The 15700-nt window shown below is 39.2% G+C and overlaps 1 protein-coding gene and 1 non-coding gene across 2 annotated transcripts; one reads left to right on the top strand and one right to left on the bottom strand.

The window, feature by feature from the left end:
• Window positions 1-7809: 7809 nt before the first annotated feature.
• Window positions 7810-8274, bottom strand: LOC125847979 (uncharacterized mitochondrial protein AtMg00860-like). Its single transcript, XM_049527784.1, has 2 exons — window positions 8177-8274; window positions 7810-8122 (listed from the first exon to the last, which is right to left on the bottom strand). Exons 1-2 carry the CDS (start codon window positions 8272-8274, stop codon window positions 7810-7812), a joined length of 411 nt encoding a protein of 136 aa, XP_049383741.1.
• A 2591-nt stretch (window positions 8275-10865) lies between these two features.
• LOC125854008 (small nucleolar RNA R71) lies at window positions 10866-10972 on the top strand. The gene has a single exon (XR_007445307.1). It is a non-coding gene; the product is annotated as a small nucleolar RNA R71 (small nucleolar RNA).
• Window positions 10973-15700: the final 4728 nt, after the last annotated feature.

Below are 15700 nucleotides of genomic sequence, written 5' to 3'. Positions count from 1 at the left end.
CACAATATTGAATGAACGATCACTACTGGTAGCTGGTATTAGGACATGCATCAGGAAAAAGATGCAGAGTGACGCATAAGTACCAAAACAAGGTACTCAGGAGGCATCATAGGCCAAGTGAGCAAGAAAGGTAACTACCATTATAAAATATAGAATCTAGATACAAACAATGTTCAAAGTGGGAAAGAAAAATGGCAAATAAGTATACATGAAGTTAATCTTAGTATAGCTAAACTAAACCTAACTAGACCCCATAAACCTAGAAGGTACACTTGTGTCAAAGTTTAAATAAAAATTCAAACGGACCCCCAAAAGTTTGACAGGTACAAATAATAGCTATGTCTATAAGAAAGAAGAGTACGCCAGATCTAGATCCAAGATCCAGTCAACTCCCAGCCTAGCTAGAAGGAGTTACAATCAATGAACTAGTTAACTCCCAACCTCGCTAGCGAGAGTGACAACCAATCAAGGCCACCCAGCCTGACAGTCCACTCTTAGGGGTAAATTTCCTAGCTAGCAAGAGTGACCCAGGGGGGTGTTGACTCCATAAAATATCTCAGATAGCAAGGCCACCCAACCAACTAGTCCATTCCCAAGGACAGACTGCCAAGCTAGCAAGAGTGACCTGCGAACATATTAACTCTGAAAAGGATCTCAAATAGGCTCCAAGACACACTATATTAATGTGCACTCCCACAAGTACCAAAATAAAGCTCTCGTCCAAGCACAACATAGTCTCCAAACATCGCGATAGCACAAAACCCTAGTAAGGCCTCTAAGACATAAAATTATGGAATGAGAGAGAGAGTGTGTGGAAGGTCTAATGAAACAATAATGCCTAAGCTAAGGCTCAGACTATCAGAATCAAGTGTGTCATTCCATCCTAATGGGACCAAGTCGGTCTTAATTGACGTTTGAGACAAAGCAAACAACAAGGTTCGAGAGTATAAGACAATACTAGCTTGTCGTAGGCTAAGGTCAAGCATTCATCAGAAAACAAATAAAACTCAAGTAATTTTCACATAGCATTCAAGTCACATAACAAAACCTAGTACCATGGTGCTACCGTCGATATAGTAGTAATTAACCCTATATCATGAATTTTAAGAAGAATTGCATAAATAACTAGGTACCAGCCCCCAATTCACACTTATCATCATTAATTTACACATTCATGCTCAACCTATATAAAGGGAAGTAGTAGCCTACTTGTAGTGAAGCCGTGCACACTCCAAATCACAAGGCAGAGCTTTACCTTTCGCAACAACCTTCGAATGGTGCCACACTAGAAAAAATAGGATCACAACTTAAGTACGGTCGTTAGGACACAAAAAGCAAAAAAAACCTAAAAGGAGCAATTTTAGAGTCAAACGGGAATTGTGGGATCTGTGTTGGGAATTCTTGAATTAACTTCATCAAGAGGTCCTAAATTGTTCCCTGAACATCTGTTCCGAAATTGAATTCATTCTAGGCCCAAAATAACAACACAATGTCACATGCGATTTACTCACTAACAAAGAGAGGGAAGAAGATAAAAATGAGGACTTACCTCAAACGGATTTCCACCAATGCAATTTGATCACTCTACTCTATATCCCCATCAAATACAGATGCGTGGAACTTTTAATCACTAATTTCTGACATGAAATGAGAGATAAAACTCACTTTCAAACTTGAAATGACAGTTGCCTTCACATCTAGTCTGATTTTGATCACCAAGAGAATCACTTCATTGGACGCGAGAAAGAGGTTCACGATCGCGACTAACCTAGAGGCTGACAATCATAATCATAGAGACATTCCTCGAGGTCACAATGACCATGGAAGGTCAACTCTTAATTGCGATCGTGGCAACGGGCCACATGGCTGTGAAGCACTAAGACCCAAACTTTCCTGAACACAACGAAGGGGCACGAGATCGTTAAAAGCTAATTTTCCTTAGGGATATAAACTGGTTTGGCTAGGTTCCAAATCTCTGACGGGGTACTCTGAATTTGTTCGAAACCCTTTTCATTTGAAGAGAAATGCAACTTTATTAAATTAGATATTTCGGACTCAAAGGAGAAATATAAATTCCCATATGACGTTATCTAAGCACAATGTGGGTCCTAATCCCAAACACCATTTTAAGCTAAAATAAACAAGGGGACATGAAATTAACATGGAGGCCTTGAGATCTAAATAAAGGGTCGTTCTAGGCCAACCTCAATATTTCAGTGCTAATCGTGTGTAAGAAAACCTCATACGAGCTCGTTTACCCAGAATATTTACTAAAGTCAAACTTAGGCTTTAACTTGAAAGTTAAAATGCCTAATAACACAAACTCGCCCTGAAACCCTTGGGAGTTCTGACAACTATGTCACTAGTCTAAAATGACCCTTTTGAAGCTTATGGAATCATTAGAATTGGATTATGAGGCCATCTTGCTAAACTTCTGATAAAAAATATCCATTTATGGTTCAAAAGCTCCCAAAACACTAAAAATCACACAAAAACTAAATGAATGATACCAACCACTAAATGACTTGGGGTCTCTACAGAAAAGCTCTAAACGACAAATATGAAGCATAACACAAAAATAATTTGTAGGTCATTAGAACATTGATTAACGTTTCAAAGACACTTCATCCAGTCCTAAGTGTAAACGATCGTAAATTAGTATAAATCCAACTAAATGAGTTGGGGTCGATCCTACAGAAAGTAGCTTTGCTTTTGAATTCCAATATGAAAGTATGAAGGTGACCTATGCAGCTGAACAAACATCACACTTAAGAGTTTAAAAGTCAAACTTCAGGATGTCGTTATCAACCCACTTCAACAATCAACAAGGTACAATGAAATAACGAGAGAACACTTGGGGGATTGCCTAACCAATTGCTGAACTCAACAAAACGGGTGTACATCATTACTAACAATGTTAATTCGTCGTGGGTAGAATGGACTATATGTAAAGCAATTTTCTCTCGAACAATTACCATATTTCCGCTGCATTCTCTTAAACCTCAACACTATCCATCAGATGACTAGCCCACTTTCTCATCAAATCTACTCTTTCAAGCTAGATACAAAGGTTGAATCTCAAGTTTCACTTTCTCAAGTTGAAACCGTTAGGACCCACTACTAATGATGGCGAATGACTACGTTGGCTCTACACTTCTCTCTCGAGAAAGCACAAAGCTCTGTATTATATTACACTAAAAATGCAATAATGAAATTAAACCATAGTAATAATTCATACCCACTTCAAATTAACACCAAAATTCACTAATTGATAACACCCATTTAGTCAAACGCAACAATTGGTCACATTATCAAACCCCCAAGGTTAGGATTTTAGCCAATCATAGTAAAAAGATGAAATTCAATACCTGCCACATTTTCCGTAGCTAGATAAATGAAATTCTAAAGTCAAAATTGAATAATATCTTCTCTATTACAAAACCCAAAGGAAAAACCTTGCTAAAAGCAGTTGAAATCAACAATAAAAGTGTTTTTGCTCTCTATCTTTTGTTACTCACAATTTCTGAATTCCTTCTCTCTTGCAAAAATTAATTTATACAAGTCTAATGTGTGGCTTTTGGGGCCAATCGGTGAGGAATGTCGGGCTTAGCCGACCGTTCGGTGACTCGCCAATTGTCCTTTCGTCTTGTCTTCATTCTTCATATCTTCTTCGTTAAACCACTGTAATTTTTGACGAGCCAGATAGGGATCGCAGTTTCATTCCGCGATGCGCCCTTTTGTCTTTTAACTAGCCCATCAGAATTTATCTAGATCTCCATTAGTACTTTTGGCCCTTCGCTGATGTGATCGGCATCACGCCGAATGGAACTGTTGCTCGCCGAAATTACTCCTAATCCGGTCTCAGAGTTCTATAAATTTAGGCGTTGGAGGAGCAACTTGGCGACTCGCCGAATGATCTTGGCGATCATCAGGCTTGTTTTTCCTCTTCTCTTTTTCAACTTGTGTTGTCCTTGTTTCCCATTTCTGTCCTAGCTTTGTTCCTCAATCCATATATCATAATATCAAGGGTTTTACATCAGTTATCGGCATAAATTAAGCATTTGAGGAAATTAATTCTATACAAACAAAGCCCTAAATGAGTCCAAATCCCAAACTCATCAACACCCACAACTTAAACTTTTGCTTATCCTCAAGTAAAACTTAAGTTCAGCAGTTCAAGAAGGATGTCTCAGACAGTGCTACAAAAGACTCAGTCATGAATGCACAACAAGACTCAACCTACTCCTACAAGGATCAATTGTGCACTCAAAGATTCAAGTTGTGACTCACTATTATTAACGATTCTTAAGTTCACAATACTTGCTTCAAATGCAACTTCAAGCTTATCAAAGGTACTCAAATGCCCTCACAACAAAGATGATTCCATATTCACACACAATTTGTTCAATAATTTATAGTTCCGGAATCATATACAACTCTAACACTCACAAAGATGAACACATGCATGACTTCACCCATAGGTTTGCCCTTATTTTCCAATCAACATTCGTTTCAGCTCACTCAAGATCAAAAAGGTCTTTTCAAGGCTTGTAACGGGGCTGAGTGTAAAGGTATGATCATTTAGGCTCAGTGGCTGCTATCCTCATGAACTGGGTATGAACATCACTTTCTTTCTTTTTCTTCAACATTTTCACTTGTGCTCAAATTCACCTCATTATTCACTTCTAATGGAATACCGGACAACCCATTTATTTTTCAACTTTCACAACTTTATTTCACAACTTTTTCATTCTTTTTCTTTTCCTTTCTTCTTTTCTTTCTCTTCTCTCCCTTTTTTTTTTTTTGATATGGAGGGATTCCATCTTTTTCAAGTCCAGTGATCAAGGGGGACTTCTTCACACTACTTGATTTACTTCCTCTTTTCACCACACCCCCAACTTAGTCTTTTGACCTAAGTTGTCTATTCAAATAAACCACACTTCATGAGGATTAAGGGTGAATGGATAAAGAGGGGTCACATTTGCTCAAGTTTCTTCCAAGAAAAGGATAAGGCTCAAAGGGGATTAAATAAAGTTCACACATCTCACAGGTTTGGGCACAAAAGAGGTATCTTGTCAAATTGTTTCACTATTTTAAAAATTGTTTCCTAAGATCATTTCAAGAGCTTGCATCACTTAGTCAATCGGACCAACAAGGGCAAATTCTAGGTCTCATCAGACAAGGTTAATGGTAAGCTCATCACAGAAGGCATTGGCACCAATATCAAACGAGACTCCACACTTTCGTTAGTGTGCAATGTTCATCACAAGAGACTCCATTCAATAACTTGCTAGTCACAACGAGATGCAAAAAGTTCAGATATTGTCTGAGCAACTTCATTTGGCCTCATCGTACTGCACATTAATTTTTGTTCAATTAAGAGCACTATTCAAGTGATCGGTATTGATCATAACCGATACCCAAATAAATAACTTTTTCAAACGAGCAAGGGACTCAGTGACCAAACACACACCCCATATAAAAGCATTCAACATTGTCCCTAATGTGAGTAGAAAACAGACAATACCAAAAATGAAAAATAAAGATAACTACTAGTTTGTAAACACGCAAAGCAAGGTTACAAGGAATCTTCACAAGGCGCCCATTTGGCAAAAAATTGTAACAGTCGCCGAACTACTCGGCCATTTGCCCAATGGTCTGGATATGGCCATTATTTCCAGTATGCAACACGTTCAAAAAGAGGCAAAAAGGCAGAATTGAAGTAGTTCATCGAACAGGTTGGCGCCTTGAATAATGGACTGGCAACCTCACTGAATGATCCATTGAGTAAGGCTATCAAAGCTGGGGTAGAAGGGGGGAAAGACGAGTCGCCCAATCACTTTGGTGAGTCTTCGAGTGATGAAGATTCCCCACCTAATGTTCCAGTATCTCATCTCCATTCTTAAAGTCCAGAAGGCAAATTATGTCGGGCTCGCCGAATAGATTCGACAATTCGCTAATGGTGTCTTCACCTCGCACTATTGCTTACACCTGCAAAATCAACGCACATTATTTGAAATACTAACACTTGGGTTGCCTCCCAAGAAGAGCCTTAGTTAACGTCATGTAACGACATGGAAATGCTCTCAAGCATCTTCCAGATACACAACCTCAATCAGAGAAATCCCTTGGCATTCGCCAAAGTACAACTTCAAGCATCGCCCATTCACTTTGAATGCAGGTCCCTCTTTACCTTCGACTTTAATAGCACCATTTGTGAACATTTGTGTTACTCTAAATAGACTTGACTATTTGGATTTGAGCTTTCCCGAAAAGAGTCTAAGTCGAGAATTATATAGTAATACCCAATCTCCTAGTCTGAACTCCCTCTTAAGGATTCTAGAATTATGCCACTTCTTCATCTTTTCCTTCTAAAAAGCTGAACGTTCATAAGCCCTGAACCTGAATTCATCCAACTAATTCAGCTGAGCTATTCTCTCTTTTGAAGTCTTTTGCCCAATCACGATTTAGAGCTTTCAATGACCATTATGCTTTGTGTTCCAATTCAACCGGTAAATGGCAAGATTTTCCGAAGACTAGATGATATGGAACATACCCATTTGTGTTTTGTATGCGGTGCGATACACCCATAGAGCATCATCAAGCTTTCAAGTCCAATCATTCCTATTTGCATTCACTGTCTTAGCCAGGATACTCTTGATCTCCCGATTCAACACTTCAACTTTTCCACTCGTTTGGGGATGATACAGAGTTGCCACTTTGTGTTTCACTCTATACTTACTCAATGCGGATACAAAAAACTTGTTGCAAAAATTGATCCCCCATCACTAATAATATACCGAGGAATACCAAATCTAGCAAAGATGTAGTGTTTTAGGAATTGGAAAACACTTCTCCCTTCATTATTCAGTAGTGCAACAACATCCACCCATTTAGAAACATAATCTGCTGCCACCAAAATGTACTTTTTACCAAATGAACACACAAATGAGCCCATTGAATCTATACACCAAACATCAAATAGCTCAATTTCTAAAATGGATGTCAGAGGCAACTCGTATCTTTTAGACACTCCACCTTGTTTCTCACATCTTGTGCACTTCATAACAAACTCATAAGCATCTTTGTAGAGGGACGACTAGTAGTAACCACTTTGATAAACTTTAGTAGTTGTACGTACACCACCATGATGACCCCCAACTGGTGAAGCGTGATAAGCATGGAGAATTTTGATGGCTTCTTCCTCCGGAACACATCTCCTAATGATATGGTCTGCACATTCTCTGAATAAATATTGTTCATCCTAAAAGTACTTTTGAATATCGAACAAGAACTTCTTTTGTTGGTAGAAGTTCAGTTCTTGTGGCATCAATCCACAAACCACGTAATTAGCAAAATCAGCATACCGAGGAGATTGTTGGAGAGTTATCGTGAATACATGTTCATCGGGAAATGCATCATTTATGTCTACCTCTAGCTCATCATTTTCCTTGCCTTCCAATCTTGATAAGTGGTCAGCCACCTGATTTTCACAACCTCTCATATCTTCAACTTGAAAGTTAAATTCTTACAACAATAGCACCCTCCTTATCAATCTTTGCTTGGCATCCTTATTTGCCATCAGTTAATGCAATGCAACATGATCAGTGTGAACAACCACTTTAGTGCCTAGCAAGTATGCCTGAAATTTCTCAAATGCATATACTACCGCAAGTAATTCTTGTTCTGTAACTGTGTAGTTACGCTGAGCACCATTTAGAGTTTTGCTTGCGTAGTAAATGGGGTGAAATAGTTTATTGTGTTTTTGCCCCAACACGACACTTAATGCTGTGCCACTTGCATCACACATTACTTCAAAAGGTTCTGACCAATCGGGACTAATGATAACCGAGTGGAGATCAATTTTTCTTCCAAAGACTTGAAGGCCACCATGTATGCATCATCAAAATGGAATTTCACCTCCTTCTCCAAGAGTTTGCATAGAAGATGTGCAATTTTTGAGAAGTCTTTGATGAACCTCCGGTAAAAACCGGCATGTCCTAAGAAACTACGAATACCCTTCACCGAAATTGGTGGTGGTAACTTCTCAATCACTTCAATCTTTGCTTTATCAACCTCTACCCCTTTTTGCGACACTTTGTGACCAAGAACTATACATTCCCTAACCATAAATTTGCATTTGTCCAAATTGAAGACCAATTTTTTCTACACACACCTTTGGAGAACTTGTCCCAAGTGTGCTAAACATGCTTCAAAAGTGTCGTTCACAACCGAGAAGTCATCCATGAAGATTTCCATTGAATCCTCCACCATCTCAGCGAAAATAGATAGCATGCAACGTTGAAATGTTGCCGGAGCATTACATAACCCGAACGACATCCTTTTGAAGTCAAAAGTTCCATATAGGCAGGTGAAGGTAGTTTTATCTTGGTCTTCCGGAGCAATGGAGATTCGATTATAACCGAAGCACCCACCTAAAAGGTAATACTATCCTCTCTCTGAAAGTTGATCAAGCATTTGATCCATGAAAAGAATGGGAAAGTGATCTTATTCTACGAGTTTAACTTCTGGTAATCCATGCATACTCGCCATGCGGTCAATGGTCTCATACGTACAAGCTCCCCCATTTCATTTGGGACTACTGTGATGCCTCCCTTTTTTGGTACACATTATACCGGACTTACCCATTTGCTATCCGCAATAGGTTAGATCACACTAGCATCTAACCACTTTATTATCTCATTTTTTACCACCTCTTGCATCGGTGGGTTCAATCTTCGCTGATGTTCAACACTCTGTTTACAATCACTATCAAGCTGAATTTCATGAGTGGAAATGTCGGGAGGGATGCCTACTATCTCAGTGATAGTCCAACCTATAGCTCTGATATGTATTCTCAACACCTCAAGGAAAAATTTTACTTGCTATTCAAGCAAATCAGTTGCAATGATCACATGTAAAGTGGTATTTGCCCCTAAGAAAGCATATAGGAGATGGGAGGGAAGTACTTTCAACTCAAGATTTAGTGGTTCTTCTGTTGCTGGCTTTGCAGGAGGACTTTCTCAATTTTTTAGATCAATGTCAAGCTTCAATGGAGTCTTTGAATATCCCCTCATGCCTGAAAGAGCCGCTACTACCTCTTTGTAGCCTTTAACTTCGAACCCCTCATATTTAGCAAGCACGACTTCATGTGGTTTACTCATACACATCAAATGGCGCGCACAGTAGCCACCGCTTCATCAATAACATCAATAGTAGAGACCACATGAATATCGGTTGGGTGTTTCATTGACTTACAAATGTTAAATGTTACTTCATCTTCGTTCACTCGGAGCTTCAGTTCTCCGCTTTGAACATCCACCAACGCTCTCCAGGTTGCCAGGTATGGTCTTCCCAAAATAATGGGAATTTCAACATCTATTTCACAATCGATAATGACTAAATCAGCCAGGAAAATGAATCAGCCAACCTTTACCAAGATGTCATATAGTATCCCTACAAGATGTTTAATTGATTGGTCTGCCATCAAGAGTCTCATTGTTGTGGATTTCGGTTCACCTAACCCAAGTTGTTTATAAATTGCATATGGCATTAGGTTGATACTTGCTCTCAAATCACTTAGGGCTTTGGCAAATTGGAGCATGCCGATGGTGCAAGGGATGGTGAACGCTTCGGGGTCTTTTTTTTTTTATTAGCTTCTTGGTCATAATTGCACTGCAACTATGAGAAACTTCGATGGTTTCAAAATCCGAGCTCCTTTTTTTGTGAAAAACTCCTTCATAAACTTTGCATACCCTGGCATCTCCAATAATGCTTCCACTAGAGGGAGATTAATCGATAATGTCTTGAAAACCGATAAGAACTTCTTGAACTTTCCGTCCTCGTTCTTCCTTGAGGTGTTAGGGGTAATGGAAGAGATATTTTGGGTAGAAGCTGCGAACCTTTTCGGATTGGATTGTGTTTTTCCACATCTTTTTGTGACCCTTTGGCAATGCCTTGATGGATGGGTATTTATTCTTCCTCCATACCTTTGTCTTCTTCATGCACTTAAGCTTCGTCATTGCCTGTTACATCGCCTACCACTCCTTTCCACTACGAGTAACCACAACTAGACCTCTATCACCATTTCCCTTTGTCATATTTGGTTCCTATTGTGCTGAAAGTAAACTCAACTAATCTTCAAGAAGCTTGATTACATCCGCGTGAGATTACATTCTATTGTTCAATGATGAATAATTGGTTTTCATCCCTTGTAACAAATCATCTTAACCTTCAACTTTGTCAAGGATGCGTGATTGTAAGTCATTCATCCGGGGACTACTTGCACTCCCTTTTGACTTTGGACTCTCACTGGATTGAGTGTGGTCTTCTACATGGTCATCCTCTCTTCTGAAAAAATCACTTTGCTCAGCCCATTCTTGATAGTATATTCTTTGCTCTTCCTCTTTGTGATAGTTCCAACCTTGATTCCCACCTTGCTGTAAAAAGCGTGGGTGGAAACTCTCCTCATATCTCTTGGAATTCCAACCTTGATTCTCCCCCGGCTTTGAATAACCTGAGGAAGAACCCTCATCAACTCTAAACACTTCATTTGCTCCCTTGGGCTTTCTCACATTCTCCTATACATGCTCTTGTAGTAGCTCCATTTGGGCCAACATCTTCTTGATGTTCTCATCCCTCTCTCTTTCCTTATCAAGTTGTTCTTGAGTCATTCTAAAAAAATAGGAGAAACTTGATCTTCTGGAGTGTACCAATCTTGATTTATCATTCTCATGTCATCAAGAAGAAATGAAGCCACCTTAAATGATTGCAACATTATTCTCCCTCGAACCAACTGATCAACCACTCCTTTATTAACCGAATCAAGAATCCGGTAAAAATATTGGAGTAGCAAATCGTTTGGTAGCCTATGAGTTGGGCATTGAAATAGGAGTTTCTTGAACCTCAACCATGTTTCATGGATGGGTTCACCCTTTAATCGCTTAAAACCATGAATGTTATCCCTGAGTTTCATCATCCTTGATGGAGGAAAGAATCTTGCATTAAATGTCGTGATAAGATCATCCCACGACATGATATAATTCTTTGGTAACTCTGCCAACCACACGTTAGCCTCCCACGTCAGAGATAATGGAAATAATCTAAGTTGGATTGATTCTTGTAGCACATTCTTGAATGAAAACGGGCTGCACATATCTATGAAATTCCTCACATTCTCATGTGGATCTTCATGAGCCAGCCCACCATAAAGTCCCTTCATTTGGAGGAGATGAAGGGCTGTGCTTGTGACCTCAAATGTTGCAATATCATCAGCTGATAGTAGGTAAATTGCACCCATTTCTTCCAATTTGGTTGGGATGTAAGCACTATTAATATAATCTATAGCATCTCGGTGACCTACTAGGCTACCATTCACCTGTTCCTCACTCATTCTTACTTCTATTCAGCCCAATCAACACTAACACAATGCAGTCTAACTTGGTTCAACTACAACCGACAAATTCATAATCGTAACTTCGATAAAGGAACTCTAAGCAATGCTAATCCTCGGCAGCGGCGCCATTTTGATTAATGTTTCAAAGACTCTTCATCCAGTCCTAAGTGTCATGACTGTAAATCAGTATAAACCCAACTAAATGAGTTGGGGTCGATCCCACAGAAAGTAGCTTTGCTTTTGAATTCGATTATGAAAGTATGACAGTGACCTTTGCAGCTGAACAAACACCATACTTAAAGTTTAAAAGTCAAACTCTAGGATGTCGTTACAAACCCACTTCAACAATCAACAAGGTACAATCATATAACGAGAGAACACTTGGGGTATTGACTAACCAAGTGCTGAACTCAACTTAACGGGTGTACATCATTACCAACAATGTTAATTCGTCAAGGGTAGAATGGACTATAAGTAAAACAATTTTTTCTCAAACATTTACCTTATTTCCTCTGAATTCTCTCGAACCTCAACACTATCCATAAGACGACCGACCCACTTTCTTATCAAATCTACTCTTTCGATCTAGATAAAAAGGTTGAATCTCAAGTTTCACTTTCTCAAGCGGAAACCGTAATGACCCACTACTAAGGATGTCAAATTACTATGTTGGCTCTATACTTCTTACTCGAGCAAGCACAAAACTCTGAACTATATTACACTAAACATGCAATAATGAAATTAAACCACAGTAATAATTCAGACCCACTTCAAATTAATACCAAAATTCACTACTTGATAACACCCATTTAATCAAATGCAACAATTGGTCAAATTGTCAAACCCCCAAGGTTAGGGTTTTAGCCAATCATAGTAAAAAGATGAAATTCAATACCTGCCATATTTTCCATAGCTGGGTAAATGAAATATGAAAGTCAAAATTGAATAATATCCTCTCTATTATAAAACCCAAATGAAAAACCTTGCTAAAAGTACTTGAAATCAATGATAGCAGTGTTTTTTCTCTCTATCTTTTGTTCGTCACAATTTCTGAATGCCTTCTCTCTCTTGCAAAAATAAATTTATACAAGTCTAATGTGTGGCTTTTTGGGGTCAATCGGTGAGGAAAGTCAGGCTTTGCCGACCGTTTGGCGACTCGCTGATCGTTCTTTCGTCTCGCATTTATTCATCACATCTTCTTCGTTCAACTACTGCAATTTTAGGTGAGCTTGATCGGGATCACCATGTCATTCCGCGATGTGCCCTTTTGTCTTTTAAATCGCCCATTAGCATTTATCCAGATCTCCATCAGTACTTTTAGCGACATGGTCATCCTTCGCCGATGTGGTTGGCATCACGCCGAATGGAACTGCAGCTCATGGAAATTACTCCTAATCCAGTCTCAGAGTTTTGTAAATTTAGGTGATAGAGGAGCAACTTGGCGACTTGTCGAGTGATCTCGGCGATCATCATGCTTGTTTTTCCTCCTCTTTTTCATCTTGTGTTGTCCTTGTTTCCCATTTCTGTCCTAACTTTGTTGCTCGATCCATATATCTGAAAATCAAGGGTTTTACATCAGTTATCGGCACAAATTAGACATTTGAGGACACTAATTTTATACAGACAAAACCCGAAATGAGTCCAAATCCCAAACTCATCAAACATACACCATTGAAAAAGTTTTTCATCTGCAAAAGTAAGGTCAAGAACTACCTGAAGGGTCAATCAAGCTCAAAAACTGCTCGTGCATATCATGCACAACTCCTAGGTAGCCTTATACACTGCAGGATTCCTCCAATAGACCTTTACCATAGGAATGGCTTTTGAGAGCAACGAAAGCACATCTATAGCAAGAATAGAACCTGACTCGTCAACAAAGGTCAAGAGATCATCTAAATCTACTACTTCATACTTGAGAATGTGAGGCACATCTAGAATATACACAACATTAATACATGAATGACTAGGTGGATATCTGAGAACATCAGAGGCAAAGCTAAGTGATATCCAACCTCCCAAATCGTAGAGTGTATCTCAAAAGGCCTAATATACATAAGTCTATGCTTTCCCTGCTTCCTAAAACTCATCACCCCCTTCATTGGCGACAAGTAGAGAAAAACTCTATCAGCAACTGAGAACCTCAAAGGTCGGCACCTACGATTCGCATAACTCTGGCGTCTACTCTGAGCTTTTTAAAGCTTATCCTTAATCACCCTAACTTGCTCCAAAGCTTCCTAAATAAAGTCTTTGCCGCGTGGTCTAGGCTACATAGTCTCAAACCAACCAACTAGAGAGCAACAATGCCTACCAAACAAGGCCTAAAACGAAGCCATCTGAACGCTTGAATGGTAGATGTTGTTGTATGCAAACTCCACCAAAGGCAGTAACTTGTCATGGTGACCTCTGAACACTAATACACCAGACTACAACATGTCCTAATGAACTTGAATAGTACGCTAAGACAGACCATCAATTTATAGGTGGAAGGTTGTGCTAAGGTCAACGTGAGTGCCTATCTCATTCTAGAATGTCCTCAAATAGATAGAAGTAAACTGAGAAACTCGATATAATATAATTGAGACTAGAACACCATAAAGACGAACTACCTTGAGAATGTAGATATGAGCTAACCTCTTGGCGCTGAATTAAATCTAAACAGAGAGAATATGTGTTGACTTGGTCAAAATATCAATAACGACCCAAATCCTATTAGCACCACTAGAAGTCCGAGAAAAACCTACCACAAAGTCCATTATGATGTGATCCCACTTCCACTCCGCAATGGGTTATCTCTGAAACTCACAATTAGGTCTCAATTGTTTGGCCTTCACATGCTAGAACCTAAGGCAACGAAACACATAGTCTACATTATCTCTCCTCATAGAGCCCCCCCGGTAATGTTGCATCAAGTCAAGATACATATTCGGAGTGCATGGTAGAATAGAATATCTAGAATCACGGGCCTCACAAAATAGCAGTTGTATCAAACCACCAACTCTCAGATTACAAATATGGCCGGCAAACATCAAAACGTCATATCAATCCAAGGTAACCTGATCGGAATCACTCGTTAACACCCGATCTCGAAGTGCCACCAAGGGCTCATCATCAAATTGCGAGCTACGGATCTGATTAAGAAGAGAAGATTGAACTCTCACATAGGCTAAAACATATATAGAATTTAAGATACCCAATTGAACCATCTTATTTTCTAGGGACTGAACGCGTAAAGCTAAAGGTCGCTCTACTGTAGATAGGAAGGATAGATTAGTCATACTCAATGCCTTCCAACTCAAGCAGTACTCCACGACTACATTCAGCTTGCTTGGATGGTAGATAATAGAGAGGTCATAGTCCTTTAAAAACTCAATCCAGGGAAACGAACTTGAACTAAGGTACCTCTGGCTCATAATATACTGAAGACTTATGTGATCAGTGTAGATCTCACAACAAACTCAATGTAGGTAGTGCTACTAGATCTTAAGCGCAAAACTACAACCGCCAACACCTTGTCATGGGTGGGATAATTCTGATCATGTACTCTAAGGTGCCTCGGTGAATAAGAAATAACCCAGCCCGCTGCATTAAAAAAAAGCCCCAACCAATGCAGGATGCGTCACAATAGATCATGAAGCCCATGCCCTTAACTAGAAGAGCCAATGTAAGAGCAGTAGTTAGCAACTCTTTGAGCTTCCAAAAGCCCAATTTACACTCCTCAGACCACTCAATAGGCACATCAAGGTAAGTCAACTAGGTCAGTGGTGATGCAATAGTGAAAAAGCCTTCAAAAAATTGTTTCTAGTACCCTACTAAGCTGATGAAGCTCTGAAACTCAAAAAATGATGTGGGCCTAGCCCAACCACAAATAGCCTCAATCCTTACCTGATCTACCATGATGCAGTAGTTATACACCACGTGTCCCGTAAATGTTACAGATACAAGCCAAAACTTGCACTCTAAGAAATTGGCATAAAGTTATTGATATCTCAAAGTATGGAGCAAAATTATCAAATGTTGCTTATGATCACTCTTGCTTAGAGAGAATACTAAGGTACCATTTATCAATACTATGATGAATAAATCAAGGTACATCCTTAACATCTGCATCATTGAGTCATGAGTGCAACAAGGGCATTAGTCAACCAAAAAGACATCACTAGGAATTCACATTTGCAATATCAATTCCTAAATGCAGTCTAAGGATGAACACTACCTTAATCCTCAACTAATGATAATCAGACCTCAGATCAATCTTTGAGAATAGTGTTTCACCGTAAAGCTGGTCAAACAGATAAAAAATCTTAG

This window comes from Solanum stenotomum, chromosome 1 (assembly GCF_019186545.1).
Source record: "Solanum stenotomum isolate F172 chromosome 1, ASM1918654v1, whole genome shotgun sequence".
In the NCBI taxonomy this organism is placed as follows: Eukaryota; Viridiplantae; Streptophyta; class Magnoliopsida; order Solanales; family Solanaceae; genus Solanum; species Solanum stenotomum.
This window is presented reverse-complemented; position numbering and strand designations above follow the sequence as displayed.